The sequence below is a fragment of the Bos indicus x Bos taurus genome, chromosome 19 (genome assembly GCF_003369695.1).
Source record: "Bos indicus x Bos taurus breed Angus x Brahman F1 hybrid chromosome 19, Bos_hybrid_MaternalHap_v2.0, whole genome shotgun sequence".
NCBI lineage: Eukaryota > Metazoa > Chordata > Mammalia > Artiodactyla > Bovidae > Bos > Bos indicus x Bos taurus.
In genome coordinates this window covers 50,067,584-50,091,227 of record NC_040094.1, presented here as the reverse complement: position 1 = coordinate 50,091,227, position 23,644 = coordinate 50,067,584, and the positions used below count along the sequence as shown (strand labels likewise).

The following is a 23,644-nucleotide window of genomic DNA, read 5'->3' as shown; positions in this document are numbered from 1 at the left end:
CACAAGACCAGACTGATGTCCAGAGACTGCGCTTTGCTTTGGAAGCCAGCCCTCTGGAGACTTCGCAAAATGTGTGGTGGGCAGCCGTGAACATGGGGAGGGTTCCCCGATTTAGGCGAGTCCTGACCAAAGTATTTCTGGATGGAGCATTTCTAAGCCTCAGTCCTCCGTCCTGAAATGTAGAATTCTCACCTTTAGAAAATCCCCTTCAAATTCTTCTTAAACTACAGTCTTACGTTCTAGAGTCATAAGTATTTGCTCTTGCCTTTTCACAGGTACAAGTGAACAAAGACAGAGTAAATTATCATCCCCGACACAGGTGCAGCCAGCCAAAAGCCTGCCTCCAGCTCCGCCGTCGAGCGTGAGTCCTCCAGAAGCCCAGCCTCAGCCTGCGCAGCCCGCTCAACCTTCAGCTCAGCCTTCAGCTCAGCCCCAGCCCCAAACCCAGCCCCCATCCCCAGCTCAGCCTGAAACTCAGACTCAGCCTGAAGTTCAGACCCAAACAACTGTGGCCTCCCATGTCCCTCCTGAAGCACAGCCCACCCAAGCACAGTCCTCCAAACCCCAGGTTGCAGGACAGTGTCCGCCTCAGAGCAATGTCCAAGGACAGTCTCCTGCTCGCGTCCAGAGCCCACCACAGACTCGAGTACGTCCATCGACGCCATCCCAAGTGTCTCCCGGACAGCAGGCCCAGGGTCAGACTCCAGCCTCCCAACCGATTCCAATCCAGCCACATACATCTCTTCCGACACCTTCCCAGGGCCAGCCACAGTCACAACCCCAGGTACAGTCTTCAACTCAAACTCTTTCACCAGGACAAACGTTAAGTCAAGTTGCTGTTTCATCCCCGCCCCGTCCTCCGCTCCAAGTACCGCAGCCTCAGCCCCAAGTCCTGGCTGTGCCGCAGCTGCCACCACAAGTCCAGGTTCTCTCCCAGATCCAGCCGCAGGTTGTGGCTCAGATACAGGCTCAGCAAGGTGGTGTGCCCCAGCAGATCAAACTCCAGTTACCCGTTCAGATTCAGCAGAGCAGCCCTGTGCAGACTCACCACATTCAGAATGTGGTCGCAGTGCAGGCAGCCAGTGTGCAAGAGCAGTTGCAGAGGGTTCAGCAACTCAGGGATCAGCAGCAAAAGAAGAAGCAGCAACAGATAGAAATTAAGCGGGAACACACCCTCCAAGCTTCTAATCAAAGTGAAATCATTCAGAAACAGGTAAAGTTATTAAGTAAAAGCAGCATGTTCAGTAGCTTGAATGATTGTGCTGTGCATTAGACGTAGTGTTTGGTTGTGTTAGCTTGCTGTAAACGAGACACAGAAGTCATTGTCGCTTCGAGTTGGAAGCAGCACTGCATTGACCAAAACGTATCACATGACTTACAGTTTGGAACTCTGTTGTGTATAAACAGCCAGTACTTACCGGTGAAAACTACCCGTATTTTGGGAGAACTAAGATGGGAAGAATGGACATAGGAAGTTTAAGTATCTTTGAAACTTGAAGGTTTGACTAAGTTTTGAAGCCACTTGAGGCATCATGGCAATTTGTTTGAAGGTATTCGCAGTTGTCCTTCCTTAGTTTGTGTGTAGACTAAGCAGATTTTACAGACAGATTAAACTCACTTGTATTTCCAGTCATAGCTTTGTTTTAAAAAAAGAAGTGTTAAGTCCCATTACTCCATAGCAGAAATAAAAAGCAACCTTGTGCAGTAGTCTCGTAGTGAAGTAAGGCAATTTAGATGAACTAGAGTTATTCTACTTGAAATGAAGTTTCATGTATAATAAATAATATCCGACATTACTGGAGAAAGCTTTCTTTGCATCTACAGCTTGCAGTACTCTGCACTTGTCAGGAGTTTGTGTGGATTTCAAATGTTCCCAAGTCATGAGAACCCACTTCCTGGGTCTCCCATTTACAGTCCATGAAGCTCACTCACCTTCCCTGAGCTTTATCCTCCTTAAAACTCTCTTTCCAGCCATGCAAGGCTATTGTAATGATTAAACTAGGTCATGTATGTTGAAGCACTTTTTATTTTTTATTAAAATATATTTGACATGTGGCATTGTATAAATTTAAGGTGTGTGACTTATTTGACACAGATTGTATCTTATAATTGTCATCATGGCAATAATTAACTCCTCTGTCATGTCACATAATTTCATTTCTTTTTGGTGATTGGAATAATTTAAGATCTAGTCTCTTAGCAACTTTGATGATTGTAATACTGTTGTTAGAAGCTCTCGTTAAGCAGCAGAGGGATTTTGAAGATGTATGGTAATATTCTTATAAAATTAATGTCATCTGCAGTATTTTAAAGTGCATTATTTTCCAGCTTTCAGTAGTGTATGGGCCATGAACTGAGAATTATAATGTCTCTCTTTATGCTAACTTCTGTATAAGGTGGGGATGGGCTGGAATGGGGTGATCTTTAATGCCTGGGAAGGAGAACATAACATTCAAAACATGATCATTGGAGGATGATAGCTGGGTTAAAATTACAACTGTATTCATTCTTTACTCTCAGACAAGTTAGTAAATTCTTTGTATCTCAGTATCTCATTTATAAAAATGTCCCTACCATTCAGCATTGTTACAGTGAATGAACGAGGTAATGGCAAGTGCTTCTCTCAGTGCAGGGCCCAGTACATGGTAAGCATCTGGCACATACTGTAGCTCTAATTTTATTTGTACTATGATATAAAATCCTTAGTTTCTTTGGGAAACACATATACATGCTCAGATTTCTACTGTTGTTACCCCTGTGCTAACTTGTAGTCGTTATAAAATACGCATTTTTGGATTTTATTCTGTCCTGAAGGTGGTGATGAAGCATAATGCTGTAATAGAACATTTAAAACAGAAAAAGACCATGACTCCAGCAGAAAGAGAAGAGAATCAAAGGTAGGGAGAAGTGTTTGTACCATTACACGGGCTCTCACTGTACAGTAGTCTCTTCTCCCAAAGTGTGCGCATGAACAAACACGCACACACACACACACACACATGCACGGGAGTTCTGAGTTTGTGTTTTATCTTGATTGGAGTTTATTAAATCAGAACACTCAGTACTAATAGATTCTTGTGACTGGTTTGAAGCACTCTTTGAAGCTCTCCAGTCCCAGAAAGTTAGTATCAACTATAGAGACATAGAAAAATTATGTCTTAAGCCTTTCAGAATAAAATGCCCAGGATTACATAGGTTGTGTATTTCTCTCTAGAATGATTGTCTGTAACCAGGTGATGAAGTATATTTTGGATAAGATAGATAAAGAAGAAAAACAGGCAGCAAAAAAAAGGAAGCGAGAAGAGAGTGTGGAACAGAAACGTAGCAAACAGAATGCCAGCAAGCTCTCTGCCCTGCTCTTCAAGCACAAAGAGCAGCTCAAAGCTGAAATACTGAAAAAGAGAGCGCTGCTCGACAAAGATCTACAAATTGAAGTGCAGGTAAGAAAGTATTTTCTATCCTCCCGTGTCCAGTGTTCAGCATCAGATTTTACTCTTTTTTCCCCTTTGAAATTGTGATTAAACTTAAAATCTGAGTTTGTTTTCTAGAATTTACATTTTTGTTCCTAGAATAAGTAGTAATCAGTGGAACATGTCTTTTAAAATAAGATAGATGTTTATGTATACATGTATATTGTAATCTCTAAACTAGACACTTGGAGAGGTTTGATTAGACTTCTGATTAAAACATTTGAGGATCCTCTTGGCTGTAGTTCTTACTGTCTGCAACATAGTCTTGCCAAAAGTTGCCAGGTTTCATGAGAAAAGTAGACAGAGAAATGGTGAAATAAGGTTAAAGGAAGAATTAAGTGTGTTCATTAAATAAGGCCAGATTTCTTCCTTGACTTGTAACTGATCCTGCAGGCATGGCTAGTCCTCTGTATACTTAGAGAATTTGTTGAAAAATGAAAGATTACTCATACATATTTAAACAGTTTTTTAAAAGAGAAGTAGGCTATCTAAAGCATCTCTAAAAATGTCTTGTACATTTTGAAAAGTGAGAAATATTAAATGTATTAAATTAGTAGGTCATCCTACCAATGAGCATTGCACGTAACTCTGAGACATTAGAGATCTTTGCACTGAGTCAGAAACTGGTGGTAATTCCCAGAATCACCATCATTACTCAGCATCTCTGGAAATTCTAGCTAACATGTTAAGCAAAAAAAAAAGCAAAACAGAAGATAAAATTTGTTATTGTGTATGGTATGATTATATTGAAACCCCAAAGAAAAATTATTAGAATTTAAGAGCGAGTTCAGTAAGGTAGTCACTACTAGATGAATATCGAGGTGTCACAACCATTGTCAGAGGAAACAAAAATAAAAGAGCCAATAATCTGTGGTGATCCCCCCTCAAAGATTACCATTTTAAAATAATTTCAGGATATATCTTATATATATTATTTGTAATATAGGTGTTTACATAAAACCCATTTTAATCAAAATCACACTGTAAACAGCATATATTGAACATTTTCCTGCGTTCTGCATACTATGCCGCCATTTAAAAATGCTGTTTCTACTGCAGATACCCTAGTATACAATATTATGGTGTTGTTTCTGACACATAACAACACATGTTATGGTGTTGTTTCTGACAGTGTATTGCTAATCTAATGAGGGAGAAAAATTGTACTTAAAATATTCAGCATTATTTTAACTAATAGAATTTATTGCTAGGATGATTTCCTTTGAAGAACAGCTTTCAAATTTATGTGTACTAGTATATTTTAAAAATTATTTTTAAGCTGTTATTCTTATTGTGAAGATATGCAGTTGGTCCTTTATATCTACCTGTATATATATCATTTATGATTGCCTTCCTTGAAACAAATAGACATCATTTTTAAGAACAGTTTTAAATTTACATAGAAACTATACAGAAAGCAGACACTTCTCATATGTTAATGCTGTCATAGGAATGTTCTTGAAGGGGTGGTCAAAGTGAATACCCTTTATACTGTCTTGACAATCTTAATTTTCCTAAAATTATGTTTATAAACGTTATGTTATAAACACGTCATATTATTTAGGAAAATGAAACTCTTTTAATCATCATTTCTAAGAAGTTGTAGCGCTTAGTACCACAGGTGTGTCTATAAAATATTTCACATGGGAAAAAGTGAAGATTGTAATTTATGCAAAATTTCTTTTGAGAAAATAGCTCTCCTTCAAGTCTTAAATTCTAGACATAGAAGCACAGTACATAAGGCGTATCTGTCTCATACTCTGCTGGTCAGGCCACGTCTGGAGGGTCACATCCCGTTCATGTCCAGTATGTCCAGTCTCACTCTAAGGGGACGGAAGGAGACCAGCCGAGAAAGCAGCCAGCATGTATGGACACTTGAAACCGCGTCCTGAGCGACGACCGCAGTGACCAGGGCAGGACCCTGGCATGTCAGAAGGACTGTTCTTTTATACACATGCTCATCTTTCTGTCCAACCTCCTTTGAAGATAACTCGCAGCTTTCTAACTGTTGTGTAATTATCATTTACTGTTTCTAGCTGTCTTTTGGGTTTAAGGTAAAGTAAGAACCCTCTTGTCTGGAGTTAGCAAGACTCCCTCGCCTTAGACTGAACTAGGGAACTCCTCGGACAAGGGAGGGGAAGTAAGGTCCTCTGGCCAGGGTGTTATGTAAGTCGGTTGATGGTCTGGTATTTTCTTTAATTGATGACAGGAAGAGCTCAAGAGGGACCTGAAAATTAAGAAGGAAAAAGACATGGTGCAGGCCACAGCAGTAGCTGCCACCTGCCCCGCAGCACCGCCCGCACCTCCAGCCCCTCCGCCTTCGCCTCCACCTCCGCCTCCCCCACAGCACCCGGGCCCTCTGGCCACGGCCACGACCACGCTGCCTGTGGCTTCCCAGAAAAGGAAGCGGGAAGAGGAGAGAGACTCCAACTCCAAGTCCAAGAAGAAGAAAATGATCTCTACTACCTCAAAGGAAACTAAGAAGGACACAAAGCTTTACTGTATCTGTAAAACGCCTTACGATGAATCTAAGTGAGTAGATCTTTCTGAGCTCTAGTTTATTCTCTTAAAAGTGTAGCTAAGTGTCCAGTTTTGAAGAAAATGAGGATATCAGTAGCAGTGTAAATGAAAATAGTTAAACATAAGGGTAATGATACTTCATTTGTGGTCTTGCATCTGATATTCTTAACCTTGACACTAGAATAAAAATTTATGTTTTTTTTTTTCCCCCACGTGTTCATGATTCATGTTTGTCCTTCATCATATTCTTTTCTGTCAAAAATAAGCTTTCTGTTGCTCCTTTGCTGTCTCCTTTTCTCTCTGGATCAATTCCAGATCAGTCAGTAATGCTCTCTGAAGAAAGAGTGTGTTACTATCACCGCCCAAAGTTGACATCATCCTTTCTGGAATCTTCACAAGCCCATGATTACATCCAACCCTAGAGACAACCTAGATTCAAATGGTGGAAAGGGCTTTGAGTTGGAATGGTTCGGAATTTTTATCATTTAATTGCAAGTAATTCTATCTTTTTGCAATAGAATACTGTAACCTAGTATTTTTGTCCAAGTTCCCACTTTCTTATTGGGGACAGAAGTCAGAAAAATACAAAAAGGAGTTCTTTCACTCATTCCTCAAGAATGACACTCAAAAATTTGATAAGCACGGCAACTGGAAGCTGTTTTTGATAGTTGTGACTTGTATTTGGTTATATATACAAGATTTTAGAGACATTAATTCATAAATGTGGTTACACTTTTTTTTCTATCATTTTTATCACTCAGCTAGGTATTTAGCTTCCATTTTCAACATTCGTATGCAGGCCAACGTTTTAAAACCAAAATTAACAGCAGTATTAATTTTACAATACCCAAAAGTTTGATTATGCTAAAAAGTGTGATCATTTAGAATTAGGAATGCTTAATGTCTACTGTAAGTAGATGCCTAATCCATTTATAAAATAAAATCGTCTCTTTAGTGATGTTTAAGTTGTAACATTGGAACTATTTTAGTGATGCTGTTTAAATTATAATCCGTTTGGAAGTGCTAAATCAAAACTTTTTGTTGGTAACTTTAGCTGTGTGTTGAATTAAACGCAGATCAGTATAGGCATCTTCACTTTTCATTGTCTTACTTTATGAGAAATTAGATGTGATATAAAAAGTAGAACCCTATTAACTGATTTTCCCCATGGTTCAATACACGTGTGCCTCCCTTTAGGCAAATTATACTAAATGATTTATAGAACAAAACAACATGATATACTTTCTTTACAAAAAGCTCTGCTTATGGATTTTCCTTAAGTAACAAGACACTTTGGCCTATTTAAAATATTCAGATCATAGAAATTCATTTCACACACAACTTTTAAATTGCATAAAATGTGGCACACGTACATATGTTCATTGTATTGAGATCGTTATTTTGTGGATATTTCATATTTTTTACTTTCTTTCATTATTAACATTTCAGTATACCAGGTTCATTCATTCCCTGTTCTAGCTGGGGAGAGTTTTAAGGAGTATTCTGTGAGCTCTTATACCAAACTAGGCTGGTTTGGGAATCTAGTGAGAAAGACTAAAACCTGAAATTCAAGTCCTGAGCTTACTTCCAGAACACGCAGCACACCGCCTGGTGAAGGCAGCATACGGAAACACCCCAGGGCCTCCACCTGCGGCAGTGAAAAGCATGCGAGGGTTGTAATTCAGAAGGAAAAAGGTAGTGGTAATAGGACCCACCACACAACTGTCTGTTACTCCCTGATGTTCAAAAGCAGGTTAGTTGGAAGCTTGAGGACTATTTCGATTCCTCTAGGTGAATCTGCCAAGAAATACATTGGGTAGAACCAGGGGTGTCAGCAAGGCCAGTCTCATTCCCTGCAGTTCACACTCATTCCTGCTGTGACTCTGACCAGGCATTCCTCCAGAGCACCCGTCAGCACTGAAGATACACTGTGTTTGTCATAGAGATAGTCTCCACTATGCTGTTTGGGATCTTAAACGACAAAGGCCTCGAGGTTGACTGACTGTGGTTACCCACGGTGACACACTTATATGGCCCCATCTTGTAGACCCTTTTGTTTTTAGATTAACAATCCATATATCACTCTCCACACAGTGTATCCCTGGTTTTGAACTGAAGTAGTTTCTCACCAGCTAATTAACCTGGCCGCTCTCCACATTGTCACACACATTCTAACTGAAAAACTGACCCATGTCATAATCTTACTACAGATAAATTCCAATATTTATTTAGAAAACTTGGTAGACTTCCTACATGTACCTTTTTTAATTTTCTTCTTCATATCACATTTTGACCATTTTATCTTCTGCCCCTGGCTGAACTCCTGCATGTTCCTTGTAGTGTAACTTCTCCTCGGTGTTTGCGCTTTGCTTTGTTTTCAAATTTAAATCGTGAGATACATTTTCAAACCTATCTAAGAAATAGCCCCGACTTTGAAATGGCTTCTGTGGCATAGGTTTGACAGATGTAAGTCTTTGATTCTTTGGCTTTGGTTTTTGTGCCTGTGACGGTTTTACACACATTCATTAAGAGGGAGACATTACCATCGGTGTGTTGTTTATTTTTTCAAATCCCAGTGTGTTTTTTTTAAAGACCCGCATTTCACTCAACAGTGTATTTGTTGAAATGGATGTGAGCGACTTTTATGTTTCCACATTTGATACAGCGTCAAATGCTGCAGTTTGTCAGGGTTAGAATGGCTGGATTCAGGATGTTTAGCTGACTCATTGCAGAAAGTTACCCTGTAAGAACGTGAATCAGGACAGGGAAGACAGATTTACGTACCATGCAGCTCAAAATGACAACTACATTGTCATTTTCATTGTGAATGCTTTTAGGTTCTATATTGGCTGTGATCTTTGTACTAACTGGTATCATGGAGAATGTGTTGGCATCACAGAAAAGGAGGCTAAGAAAATGGATGTGTACATCTGTAATGATTGTAAACGGGCACAAGAGGGCAACAGTGAGGAATTGTACTGTATCTGCAGAACACCTTATGATGAGTCACAGTGAGTTCTGATAAGAGCATCATATTTAATAATTTAGGAAGCCAAACTGCTCTGACTGGTTACTTATTTTATTTTAAAATAAAAAGCAAGATACTTTTCTGCATATATGATACACTTACATTACAAATTCCTTTCCAATTTTTTTTTTCTCTTCTTCCCTCTTTACCTCCCCTTCAAACTTTATGCTGCTTCATAGTGAATGTTTGAGATGCATTGGGGAAAATGTGGTTTAACGGTAGACTTGATTCTTCAATATGTAATGCAGAAATTAATGAGATTAAAATAGCCTGACTTGTTTGGACTTTTATCAGTGTTTTGAAATGGTGCTTTATCGCAGGTTAGTAAAACACTAATTCGGGAATAAGCTCTGAGACTCTGTTATTAGCGTTTAGGATTTTGAACTCCCAGTTGGGTGGCCAGTACCAGCTTCCCATTTGATACGGTATTAGTTGAAAGATTTTTGTCTTTATTTTGTTTTGAGCTTTAAAGTCAATTAAATGTTCTCCTTTTTTTTTTTTTTTTATCATATTGGTTCTCCAATTTTGACAGTGTTCTTAAACCTTTAATGCTTGTTCTTAACATCGGAAATACTAAATTAACACATTGGAATGTCAATCTTCAGAAGTATTAAAATAATTATAATACTGAAACTATTTTATATCCCAGGGTTAGAATATTTTCAGATGCATGTTTCATTATTATTTTTTTAAAGTAAATTATAAGTCATGTCATCCCATCTGTTTTGAACTCACATTTCCATTTCGGATCTTGCAGATTTTATATCGGCTGTGACCGGTGTCAGAATTGGTACCATGGGCGCTGCGTTGGCATCTTGCAGAGTGAGGCAGAGCTCATTGACGAGTACGTCTGTCCACAGTGCCAGTCAACAGAGGATGCCATGACGGTGCTCACGCCGCTCACAGAGAAAGATTATGAGGGTCTGAAGAGGGTGCTGCGTTCTTTGCAGGTGAGAAGCCACTCTCTGTGCAGCATTTAAAGATGAAGTCAACCAGCATGACCTAGGAAACACTTCTGGGGTTTGACCTTTCCAATCTTCAAGGACCTGATTATTTACCGACTCCCCACTGAAGTGCTCCACAGAACTCAGTCCTCCACATGCCATTGTCATGAGGTTTACCAGATCCACAGGCTAGCTCAGCTGTTGTTTAGCTAATGCTCATGTTTAAAATGACTGATTTTTTTTTTTAGCCTAAATTTTATTTTTAAAGGAAACTACCTTACTGTTAATACCATCGATTGAAAAGCAATTTGATTAAATTCTAGTGAGATACAAATGCTTATCTAAAGCTTTGAGGCAAAGCCTTCCTTCTCTTATTAAAAATAAAAAGGAGGTGGGGGTGCCTTATACGATTGGCAAGTATTAGAGATGTATTCCAGACGTAGTGCTAGGTCAACACTGTCTCCTGTGTCGTTATAATCAGAATCATTGAAAGAACTAAAGCAACAGTAGTCTCATCATGTGGTTGCATCTTACTTAACTTCATCCCTCTGCCACATCCTTCGCCCGCAGAGGTAACCATTCCCCACTTAGAACCCCTCCCACTCCAGTTTAATAGATGGGATTGCAGTGGCAGCATCACTGAGTCGGCAGGTCATCAGGTAGGGACCAGAGGACAGATTCCTTGACTTCTAAGCTAGTGCTCCACCATTCCCTCTCAGGGCAAGGTCCCAGGCCTCTGAGCACCATTATTACAGAGCATGTTCATCTGAGATCATTTGTAACTGGAGCAAAAGTCGTCCCAAGTATAAATAATTTCATCCATCAAGTTTAAAACTGACTCTCCAAGTTTAAAGGCTGACTGATACAGTAACTCAGATACAGTAACTCAGATGGGAAGCTTAGGTGAAATTTTTATTTCTACCTGACAGTAATGATGCCTTTTTTCTCATCAATATAGGCCCATAAGATGGCCTGGCCTTTCCTTGAACCAGTGGATCCTAATGACGCACCAGATTATTACGGTGTTATTAAGGAACCTATGGGTAAGTGCTTGAGTTGAACTTGAAGTTTTTTCAGAAGTCTAAGCAGCTATTTCATTTTTCATCCATGCAACTGATAAATCATGAGGCTGTGTTAAGCAGGACTGGTGGGAGTCTAAACTGGTATAGTCAGTGGTAGGATAAGTGGGGAGTACATGTTATAGTTCAAGGCTATATAGCTTTGGACCCAGCAATTTCATCCCTTAGGATTTATATATGCACACATGTTGTTCATCCCCGCAGTGTTTATAATTGCAAAAGTACTGAAAATGAAATAAATGACCATCAGGAGAGGAGTAGCCAAAAAGGATGAGCAGAATACTCTGTAGCTGTATAAGGAATGAAATCCTTGAATAGATTGAGGTCTTTTTGAACCTCTCATCTTTCCTGTCCCCTCTTCCTCATCTTTTCCTGAAGGAGAACAAAGGTAGAAATCCAAGAAAATATGGCCTCATTGCCCAGAAAATGAAAATAGTAATAAGGAACAGGTGCAAGTGACTATATTAAGATGAACAGCTACAGGTGATGATTATATTAAAAATAGTTTATCTGCAAAAGAAGTTATAGAAGTTAGAACATACGTAAAAGCGTCCAGAACTGCCAAAAGATTCATTCTAGCTGATGAAAATATTCCAAGAGCAGCTAAGCCTTTTTGATGCATGCACTTTTTCTCTCACATTTTGGTATGTTCTTTGCGTGTGTGTGTGTGTGTGTGTGTGTGTGTGTGTGTGTGTGTGTAAATTGAAATCATATATATTTAAAAGGAAAAAATTGAGATCATGTAGTAAATGTGTCTGGCATTCATCTTCCTGTCATTAATCTTCATATATCTTCATTAATCTTCAGTAACAATTTTAATGGCTTTATATGGTCTGTAAATTGATTATGCCTTAACTTATTTAACCACAGTTCTTTTCTTGAAGAGCTAGAATGTTTTCCTTTTTTTTAATGCCAGCCAGATAAATAGTGTTTTATGTAGGAATGTACATAAAGATAATACAGGTCTCCCAAATATACTGTTGAAAGAAAAATGAAAGTTACAGAGTATTTGCTAGGTTTTAAGCCATAAGCAAGTGTGTTTTCTCGGGATACATACATGTATTTAAAGGTGCATAGAAAGTGTCTGGACAAACAGTGACTAACTTGAAAATAGTTTCTTTTAGGGGTATGAAGGAGCCAACAAGGTCAGCAGCTTTTATTTTCTTAAATGGAGTTATATATATGGATCATCATGTTTTATAACATATTTTATAAACTTGTCAGTCAGTGGCTTTGTCACATCAGCTGTGGTATAGACCCAGACTGTTTTTAATTGTATGAAGTTAAGATTATTTATTTAATCACCTCCCCCAAAATGGATTTTTTTTTGGTTGTATGCAATTTTTGCTTCTATAAATGACACTTCTTTAAAACATCTTTGTGCATCTGCATTGTTCTTGTTTGCTTTCTTAGTAAAAATTTCTAGAATCAGAATTTCTCTGTCAGAGGGTATGTATACTTTTTTAGGCTTCTGATAAGTATTTTCAAATTATGCCTCAGCAGGTTGAACCATTTTCCACTGATGGCATATATCTGTACCCTTTTCTCTGCACCCCTGAAGACACTGAGCATTATCACTCTTGAGAACATTTTTTCTTTGCATATATTTATTTCAAAATGATAGGTTTGAGGTGCAAACGCAGATGTTACAGAAATGTAGGGAGTAAAATGTAAATTACCACCACTCTCATCGTCCTTTAAACGTAGCCTGTGTTAATAGTCTGATATTAGGACTTTTAGTTTCTGCTAATTTGGACAAAAGAAGGACTCTCTGTTTTTGCCTGTCTTCAGTAACTAGTGATGTTCTTACTGTTTGAACTTTTTCTCTGTGAGCTTCCTATTTATATATTTTGCCATTTTGTTCTTGAGATATTCATACTCTTGTCAGTGTTATTTAAGGGGTAGTTATATTCTAAGGATATTTTAAGTTTTATGGTAATTTTTGGTCATAGATAGTTTTTAACATTTTTTAATTCAAATCTATTAATCATTATGAATTCTACTTTTGGAGTTGTATTTTCAGCCTTTTTCCCTACCCCAGATATGTAAAGACTTACCTATATATTCTCCCAATACTTTTTTAAAGGAATATCAAATTAAATTGAAATCATAAAATGTCCAGACCCTACTCACATACTTTGTTACAGCTACTCAATCAGTGATTGTCTGGAACTTTAAAAAACTCTGACTATGGTGCTATCCTGGTGGGCTGTGTTAAGCATTCACTCTTCCTGTATAGCTTACATAACCTGCACAAAATGATGTGCCCAAATTTTGTTTGGAATTTTATCAGACTGGCTCCTTTTTTACAGTTGTTCCTGTTTATACTTTTTCCCCTACCTGCATACGCTGGAACTATCAAAGATGTGTATGTGTGTGTATTAAAATATATGTATAACGTAAACTTGCCATTTTAACTACTTTTATATGCGTGGTTCAGTGATTGACTACATTCCTTTTTGTCCTTAAATTTTAATCCACCTAGGTTACTTTGGCATATAGTATGAGATAGAATTTTTCTTCAAATATAGGTAGGCAGTTGCTCCAACCCAATTTATTAATGAATTCTTCCTTTCTCTGCTTACTTGAAATGACATCCTCAACATATGTAAAATTCATATGCTGAATACAGTCAGGTCTGTTTCTGTTTCGAATTCAGTTCCATTAATGTTTGTATCATCTTGGACAGTGCCACACTTTTCATTATCACAGTTTTATGATTTTTTTAAATTCTCATAGATTGTCTTCTCCCATTACTTTTATTGTTCAAATATTTCTTAGATACTCTTGAGCTTTTATTTTTTGAATGAACTTCAAAATTATTTTCTCACTTCTGAAATAATTATTGAGATTTAGTTTTGAAATTGTGTTTATCTGTCAGTCCTATTCTTGTTTGTCAGAACTGCAGGCAGTATTCGCATTGGAATGACCTTAAGGTTTTGAAAATCTTTTACATTTTGTGTTTTTAAGACCTTGCTACCATGGAAGAAAGAGTACAAAGAAGATATTATGAAAAGCTGACGGAATTTGTAGCAGATATGACCAAAATTTTTGATAATTGTCGTTACTACAATCCAAGTGACTCTCCTTTTTACCAGTGTGCAGAAGTTCTTGAATCATTCTTTGTACAGAAATTGAAAGGATTCAAGGCTAGCAGGTAAGCAGGGGTGTTCAGTGCTCTGAATCAGTTCAACTCCTAATGAGAAATGGCTAGATTTGTGTGTGATCTACTTAAAATTAGAGCCACTTTCTAAAATTCAAAAAACATTTATCAAATGCTTAAAGAATGTAAGATGTCTTAAATGCCACGGGGCACATACAAAGATAGCAGTAAGAGTTCTTGCTCTCACTAAGTTTACAAAAGTATAAAAATAACTGTTCTGTAGGATAGAGTAAGAGGAAGACCATAAAGAGGGGATCTTAGCACGTTCTCCTTAATTTATGTTTGTGATGTCTTTGAAATCATGAATAATTTTATTTTTCTGGATTTTTTTCCTCGGGCAAAACTAGACTTTAATTCCACAGACTTTTTCTTCGAACCTGTGAAAGTTGCTCAGTCATGTCCAACGACTCTTTGCAACCCCATAGATTATACAGTCCATGGAATTCTCCAGACCAGAATACTGGAGTGGGTAGCTGTTCCCTTCTCCAGGGGGTCTTCCCAACCCAGAGATCGAATCCAGGTCTCCCACACTGCAGGTCATTCTTTACCAGCTGAGCCACCAGGAAAGCCCCTTTGAATCTATAGTAACATATAAAAAGCATTGAACAGCTTCGTGTGGTATTCAGGTGCTTTGACCTCATGCCTTCTGTTTCTGACCTTCAGTACCTGCTCCTTCCAAGCCCATGACTTTCTTCTTCCCAACAGAGGCCCATTTTCCTTTTCTTTGAGAACGGCCACCAGTCTAGTCCTGGGATTCATTGTTCACTGTCTCCCATCCACCAGCCCACTAGTTTGATCCTTCCTAAGTAGTCAGAGGATCTACCTTCCCTGGGTAACTCTTGGCTAGGCTAGGGCCTAGGCACCTGTATTATCTAGTGAACTCCCAAGGGACTCTGCATACCAAAGTGTAAGAATCTCTAGTCATTTTTCTCTTAGGAGAATCTTCTGGGTGTTTTGTTTCTCTCCTTCTCCTGTAACAAGGTAGATTGAGACCTGTACTTTAGTCAGTGTATTTAAAGTTAAGGATAGGCACAACCCAGTCACCTTCTCAACAAAAGACTCACAAACTTTAGGCAAGGCAGGATGGAAAGCAGTAGGGAGGCTTTGTGGACCACGAACCAAGAGAGTTAAAGAATCTCTAAAACCTTCCTGCTTTTACTGTTGCCTATGAACCCATTAGCTGGAAAACTTAAGTGGAAGAGGACTTACTGAATATGACAGAGTCCCCAGGAAAATAATAATAAAGGAATAAAAAGAGATAAATTCAGAGTGGTGAAAAGAGTATGGGAGAAGTCAGTCAGCTGATGAGATTTCAGCAAATCATGAAATACAGCAGACAGAAGGCCACTGACTGATGGAGGCAAGAAGGCCGCAGCCAGACTCCTGCAGCAGGCTCCTCGGCAGACACGACAGCCTGCTGACTGGTAGGACCCCAGACAGCCTTCAACATACAGAGTCTGAAACAGGATCGAAGGTGAGAGAGTAGGAAGAGAGAAGCGTTAGCTGAAGATCTGTATCCAGGCTGCTGCTGCTGCTGCTAAGTCACTTCAGTCGTGTCCGACTCTGTGCGACCCCATAGATGGCAGCCCACCAGGCTCCCCTGTCCCTGGGATTCTCAGGCAAGAACACTGGAGTGGGTTGCCATTTCCTTCTCCAACGTATCCAGGCTAGTCACCCTCATTGACCCCTGTGTGCAGACCTTGTAGGAGGCCTGAAAAACTGGAAGAACACTGGATTTTTCTCCAAAGAAACAGAATAAACCATCAGCAGAGAGCTAGAGTAGACAGAAGAGAATGGGACCCAGAGTAAAATCCCCTGATCCCTGAAGGATTGGCTCCCCTTATTCTAACACTGGGGCTCTCAACAGGGTAATTTGCTTACCCTCAGCCTACAAGGGATAGTTAGCAATACCTGGAGACACTGCTGTTTGTCACACTTGGAGGTGGTAAGTGGTACTGACATCTAATAGGTAGAGGCTGGAGATGGTGCTGAACATCCCACACTTGGATCGGACATTGCAGCCTTTACAGCAAAGAATTACCCAGCTCCAGAATGTCAGTGGTGTTGAGATTGAAAACTCTGATCTAAAGCAAAACCCACCAGTTAGTAAGCTGCATACATATGCACAGGGTTCTCCAGGCACCCGTCAAGTTTGTGAACTTACTCTTAAGTGGGAACAGACAGTTACGGATAGCCAGATATGTAAGGAAAGCCTGCAGTGCCAAGGTGAAAGGTTAGGGTGTAACAAAAAAAAAAAAAAAGATTCCAGAGAAGTCAAAGGAGAACCTTAAAAAACAAAGCAAGCCTCTAAATCATGTCCCAAGAGAAATTTTAGAAGATACTGCATCTGTAAAATGGTGAACAGGATATTAGAAATAAAGAATAATCTGAAAAAAAAACAGTAACTAGAAATTTTACAAACTTACTGCACACATTGAATCAAGACACTCTCAATGTAAAGAACAAAAAGACAAGGAGGTGAAAAATATGAAGAAAAAAGTGTTATGGAATATCCAGTATTCACTTAATGGAAATTTCAGAAATAACAGAGAAGACAGAGGAGAGGAAGTTACCAGAGGACTACTAAGAAAAAGTTCCTGAGCTGGTGAGATGCAGACAACTTTGTATCTAAGCAAAACTGTTCGTTCAGCAAATGGTTGTTGAGCCACTGCTATGCATCAGATACTGAATATAGCGGCTTGCCATGGACCTCTTGTTCTGTGGGGCAGGGAGGTGGAGCTGGGTGGGAGGTGTGGAGGGATGAGAATGGTTGGTAAACGTGTAAGCCAGCCAGACAAGTGGGAAAAGGTCCATTCCACGTTTCCGTAACTGGTCCATTCCACATATATCCATAACTGAAATCTCCAGATGCCAGGGATACAAGCAGCTCTATCTGAAAGCTTCTAAAGAGGTTAAAATTCCTGTAAAGTAATAGGAATTAGACTGGTATCAGACTTTTCTCTAACAACACAGAACTCTAGAGAGTAATGGAAGAATATAATCAAAAAGTTTGAGGGAAAATGAAACCTGTGTCCAGCCAAACAGTCACACGTAGAGGCAGAATAAGTATATTTTCAGGTCATATAAGGACTCAGAAAGAGCTTCTTTCCCTTGCATCCTTTCTTAGCAAGTTATTTTAAGATGTGCATTAACAAAAAAAGAAGAAGCAAATCAAAAAAACGAAAGACCTTGGATTTCAAGAAAGCTAAGAGAATGACTCTGACCCAGAGTGGCATTTGTACAGCAGGCCCATGCAGCTGGCACTGCAAATTGAAGCAGGAGAATGGAGCACTCCCAGGAGGGATGTGTCTGGAGGGAAAAAATGATTCATACATTAGATAACTTAAGAATGTAAGTGGGGGGGGGGGGTGGTGATGAAAGGCAATCAGAAACTCCATGAAAGGAAAAAAGTTGTATAGGTTACTAAGAATGCCCTCTTAGGGAAAGAGTAGGTGCTACAGAGAAAAATATTTATATAGTCACAATAATGTAAATGGCACATTGATTTCCAACTTTTATAATCAGTCTGCAGACAAAGCGTGGAAAGATTTAAATTACTGAGAAATAAAACTTGTACTCAAGAAGGGAGAAGGGAAAATGGTTACATAAGCCGCTCAGTTCTCATTTGCCATAACAATTTAAACAATGCAAAGTTGATAAAGTAAGAAATAGCAGTGTAAGAAATCTCCCTACCCAAGAACTGAAAGTTCCAAGGAATTCTCAGGCAGCCCAGACTTTAGGTTGAAACTTACTATAAGCCCTCTGTGCTTTGTGCTTCCTACCTTACGTAGTTTACACTCCAGCTGAATTTCTGAAACTGCTTTTTTTTTTTTTTTTTAATTGAAAAGGCTTTAGTTTACCCTTTGGTGGAAGCTGGGGGATTTGAATCCCAGCCGAGTAGGGGTGGCAGCAGCTGCTGATGAGGTGGGCCTGCTACAAAAGTAGAGAATTGGGGGAAGGAGAGGAGACATAAAGGCTGGGTCTTCACAGTGAAGGGACCACTCAGAAGTGCTTGCCCCCAAGTACTTTCTATAGCTATTTAATTATATTCTAGCTTATATGATCTTTATTGAAGAACACAGAAGTCAACTGAGGACTCTGCCCAAGTCTTGCTTATGTTAAAAAAAAAATGTGAAGTGGTATTAGGGAACTTTTGTTGAGTTTAGAATGAAACATATATGTAGCCAATCTTTGAAATTTTATTTATTTATGGATTTCCAGTGTTTCCTTTGCCATATTTTCCCCATTTTTAATTTGCAATCTCCAGCATTATTTTCGTTAACTGTTCTTTGTTACAATTCATCATTTTTATCATCCGTGTTCTTTCTTTTCTTACAGATTGTGATATCTTTAGTCTGAATTTTTAACTGGAATCAGAACTGGATGTTGGGGTCACTCTTTCTTTTATTGTACCACGTGATTACCTAATTCAGAATTGCCCCCCAGAGTTCAGATTAGTTAATATAATTTTTTAATGTTTAAAAAAAAAAAAAGATGTATAGTAGTAAACAGTTTATTCTAGCAGCCATGTTGAACAATGTATTTAAGAATTGTAAACTCCTGGAAGACTGTATTTATATACACCATTGCAATAGTACATACTTGATAACTGTACAGTAATTTGGTTTACTAACAAAAGTTGTTAATAAAACTGTGAAACTAGAAAGGAGACTTTCTGAACTTTAATAGAAAAAACTGTGATTTTAATACTGTTATTTCTCTCCTTTTAGTATTATTTTCCTTCATACTTCCCAACTCAATGTAAATAAGCACACACACGCATAGGTATCCACATCTTTTACCACAATGGTAATGCTTTTGTAAATGTTTCTATTTGTCCCTTTGGCTAAAAATGTTGTATTGGACAAATATATATATATATATTATATATATATATATTATATATATTCCTTTTTAAAAAATATTGGCTTTTTCCACTGAATTATCATGTTTAGTGTACCATGAAAAATTTTAATATTATAGGTTACTTGTTTAATTTCTTGTTTTCATATATTTGCTTGCCAAGGGTGAATGAAAGAACATGGCTGCTTTCCCCAGACAGACTGACCTTGGCATCCACATAAAGCATCATTGTTTTAAAAAATGAAGGGTGCTTAATTGTTCCCTTTTTTCTGTATTCTGTAGGTCTCATAACAACAAACTGCAGTCTACAGCTTCTTAAAGTTCAGCGTGTTAACCTAACATAAAACACAGCAAGAATCTGGTTGTCTGAACTATTTTAAAATTAAGGAGCCAGATGTTTTTAGTCAGGTTATCCTGACAAGACTTGACCTAAACTTCGTTTTTATTGGTCATAACAGTCCAATTATATTCTTGGCCAATTTTGTCCAACGGACAAGGGAAAGCAAAGTCAACGACACCATTATCTTGTCAAGATCAAATGGTTTTACTATTGTGGCAGAAGCGGGAAAACTTTGTTTATTGAAAAAAAAGAAAGCAAGAAAAAAAAAAAAGATAATATGGGGTCAAGTGTAACTCCATGGAAATGCCACGTCTGCTCTTCAGTGAAGAAGCTGGTTTAGAGTCTCGCAGAAAACTTTCGACTGTATTTATTTATTGTTGCAAAAAAGACGCTTTTTTATTGCTGCCCTCATTTGTCAGCTAATTATTTTTTCTTATAAAATCCAGCCCCGGTTACATGTAATCCATTCTGTATCTTATCATGATTCCTGTAGGTAAAAGTACAAGACGACCTCTAGATGTCTTTTCTTTCTATGAAAGGAGCTGCTATGTACACATGTGCACACACACACACACACACACACACACACAACTGGGAATCAACAATGAGTTTATTGTTCATAGTAGATAAAAATTAAGCTTGCATAAAGGTTGGGCTGAGTGTCCTGGACTACAGACTCTGTTGCCTTGAATATAACAGAACAATTTGTCATTTACTCTGCACCAGGCTAAAATGAGTAAAATCTATTTGAAGGTATCTTGTTTGTAAACATTTGTCAGATTCTAATTTTTTTTTCTTTTTGTATTAAAATTCAACTATGGATGTATATGAAACAAAATAAATGGAGATCATTTTTCTCCCACAGATGGTGTCTTTGAATGTGCGCTAATGATTCTCCGTAAGCCTTTTGAGGGGAAAGGGAGGGCTACAAGGTAGAAAAATAAAAAGGCAGAAGGATCTGATTGTACCTGGATTTCTCCAGGGCAGTAGTGCTCCTAAATTTTACAATACCCAGCCCACTGTCATCATGTCAAAGAAAAATATTCAACGGTGCTAATCCTGTTGCATCAATTGATCAGACTGATTAAAAAAAAAAAGATAATGTGACAAAATACACGTTGCCTTCGTCTGTACGTTTTACGATACCAGGCAGACTACCCTTTACAGACTGCTACTGATATTTTATGAAGGGCATTTTTTTTTTTAATGACTTCATCCTTTCTGTATTGGTTGGTTGGTTGAGTTGTTTGGGGTTTTTTCCCACGTAAGAAAAAGTAGTGTAAGCAGTAGGGGGAAAAGGGAAACCTCAGAGGAAGGTGTAGTTTGCATGTTTTTCCTTTCAGTGTTTTAATCTTACACGTCGTATTTCTACATTGTTATAATCGCTTCTGTGAGATCTGCCATAGTTGGTTTATGCAGCTTTGCAAAAATTTTACTAGATTTTGCACTAATTCATATTAGCTTTGTCCTACCAGGTTCTGGAATTTTATCTAATAGTTATTTTTTAAGTTTCCTCTGTTTAATATCACCCTGCTATGCAAAACCTTCCCAGACCTTAGTTTCTTAAAAGAAAGACGTTACTACAGTTCCCAATTATTTCTTATTACAGGCTCAGGTGTACAAGTTATTCTGGGTTAATGTTATCTAATGAAGCCCATTCCTTTTTGTACATAAAAATGTCACTTTTACTTACAAACTAAAAGAGACTAATTGTTCAACATTGAAAACATGGAAACAAAGTTTTTGCTTAAAATATTAACATGGAAGTAGTCAAACATAGGTTATTTTGTCCTTTTGCTTTTCAAAAAAATGTTACATATTGTATGCACTGTGCTGATGCAAGAATCCTACATTTTAATGAATTATGAAATTATTTTGCATCTCATCACGTCACAGTATTTCTGTACTATTTATTCATATATATATAGATATAGATGGGCTTAATCACTTAAAACGTTGCGGCAAGAACTTTCCTATCTGTAGGCAATAGATTGCTATGTTTTTAACAGATTGTGGCAAATTTAAACGGCAATTCTTTTTGTACGTAATAGGACATTTCATCCTAGAAAAATAAAGTAATGTTTTTGACGTTGGATTTGGTGCAGTTCCTAATGAAACAGTGGTTGGTTGGTTGGTTAATATATTTTCTGTAGATGTTGACATTGCCAAATTGTACAAAAATGGTAAATTTTGTAGGAATCCTTGGACCAGGAAGATGTTAATTTCATAAGTGTATTTAATAGTATAAAGCCTCTTGTGATTTCTATCACCATATAAATACATAGACATTTTATAGTTTTATCAACTACAGAGCTTTAGTCTTTGAAAAGTAATTTTTGGGAAAACACGCCTTCTTATATACACATAATGAGTTTCAAAAGCTGCTTTTCTATGAGTATTTGATAAGCTTCTGCTACTCAATAAAGTATATATAATACAACTATTTTGCTTTCAATAATCCAAGTGCTAGAATGCACATTTGTTATACTGTTAGGGTTTTTCTACCCAGCCTTTGGACTTGTGTGTGTGTATACATATAGATATATGTTTACTTTGCATCAACAATTTCCTTGGCTAGAAGTATTTTCAATGCTTGTTATATTTCATCGGCCAAGTTCACAATCCTTGAAACCATTTCATAAAAAGTATTTTCATAATATTGGTAAGGTTTTTTTTTCTCCTACCCAAACTCTGCAGGATTTGTATTTTAGTTAATGTCCTGTGGCAGTTAAAAAGTGAACTTTCAGAGATATTTTCTAAAGTAAAACAATTACTTTTTTATATTTCAAGTGGCCTAGAGTGTTATTAAAGAGATGCTGAGATTTGCTGTTGTTTGTAATCTACCTTCCTGGAATCTGCAAATAAAAAGTTCTTTCCCTGTTTCTGTTCATTTGTTAGGCAAACTCCCTACATCTTTGTGTTTCTGATACTACAGAGCCAGCGTGATGACCTCTTAAATCTACACACGTAGCTTCATGACTGAGGCCATTACCCATGAGGGTCAGATTTCGTCCTTAAAATGAAAATGGTGGCCTCTCAGGAACAAAGTAATGTCTTACAAGTACTTGGGGAAAGGTTTTTAGTGAATTGAACACAAAGTACTTTTGGATACTTGGAATAAGATACCACAAAAGACATTTCTTAGAAGATCACACCCCTCTTGGTCCGATTTGGACCAGATTCAACTAAAGAAATAAGTGCTACAGTTTTAAAATGATAAAGTCCACCTGAAATTGAAGTCACCTGTTGTAGACAGTGAGTCAGGTTCTGGTAGTGGTGGCTGTCCACCACTTTGCAACCCCATGGAACCCATGCCTGCCCACGCTGCTCTGTCCATGGGATATCTTAGGCAAGAATCCTAGGAGGGGTTGCCATTTCCTTCTCCAGGGAATCTTCCCACCCCAGGGATTGAACCCACGTCTGCTTGGCAGGTGGCTTCTTTACCACTGAGCCACCTGGGAAGGGCCAGGTCAGTTTTTAGGTGTTTGCAAATACCTGTGTTTGATGAACCTTAAAAATTATTTTGAGAAAAACAAATAGTACCAAGTGATGTCTTTAAGAGTTAAAAGCTAGTACAAAAGTGTGTATGTTTTATGAACCTTTCCCTATCAAAAGACAAACACTTTTTTTCTGCTTGAGCTCCAACAGTTTAATTGAAGGAGGAATGTTTTGAGTTCCTCTTGAAGGCAACAGAGTATGGTGCCCAAGATCCTTTAGTCTCTGGAGCACAAACCAACATACTAAGAAAAATCGTATCAACAGAAGGGTTCGGAACTACAGTAAATTTGCAAGTTAAAATTTTCCATAAAATTCAAAGATTGTGTCCAAAGTACTGACTAATATTGAGATTCTTCGTAAACTTTTTTGCCTAACCTGGAATTACCAGTCTGTTCACTGCCTCCCGTCCATATCCCCACACAGACCACTTTTCGACCTCACCTGAGCCTCACTTGTCTTTCACTGCAAACTTGGTCTTGAATGATTGCCTTGGTTTTAACAAGGCAGTTTTTAAAAAGTTGACGTGCTTGCCACTTTAACCATGTGACCTCTAAGTGACTTGTGTGTGATTTCAAAACCTCTCAAACTATTAACAGTCTAATCAAACCCTAACCCTCAGTCTTATATAAAAGTGATTTTTCCCCCTCTCTTTTAAACCAGAGCTATTTATAATACTTCCCTTTATACTCTAACATCTGACCATCCAACTAATCATCTATTTGGTCACATTGTAATCTTC

General features: G+C 38.1%; 1 protein-coding gene across 2 annotated transcripts in view; it reads left to right on the top strand.

The window, feature by feature from the left end:
• Positions 1 to 22,969, top strand: part of BPTF (bromodomain PHD finger transcription factor) — a 134,666-nt gene extending 111,697 nt beyond the window's left edge. Inside the window, exons 21-28 of one of the 2 annotated variants that reach the window (XM_027517714.1) lie at positions 276 to 1,213; positions 2,815 to 2,897; positions 3,215 to 3,440; positions 5,680 to 6,002; positions 9,776 to 9,968; positions 10,921 to 11,005; positions 14,012 to 14,198; positions 19,350 to 22,969. In XM_027517714.1, coding sequence (XP_027373515.1) covers positions 276 to 1,213; positions 2,815 to 2,897; positions 3,215 to 3,440; positions 5,680 to 6,002; positions 9,776 to 9,968; positions 10,921 to 11,005; positions 14,012 to 14,198; positions 19,350 to 19,386 — 2,072 coding nt within the window. In that variant the 3' untranslated portion in view covers positions 19,387 to 22,969. The remainder of the gene's footprint in view (positions 1 to 275; positions 1,214 to 2,814; positions 2,898 to 3,214; positions 3,441 to 5,679; positions 6,003 to 9,775; positions 9,969 to 10,920; positions 11,006 to 14,011; positions 14,199 to 19,349) is intronic. The other variant, XM_027517715.1, reaches the window with a different exon arrangement.
• The last annotated feature ends 675 nt before the right edge of the window (positions 22,970 to 23,644 follow it).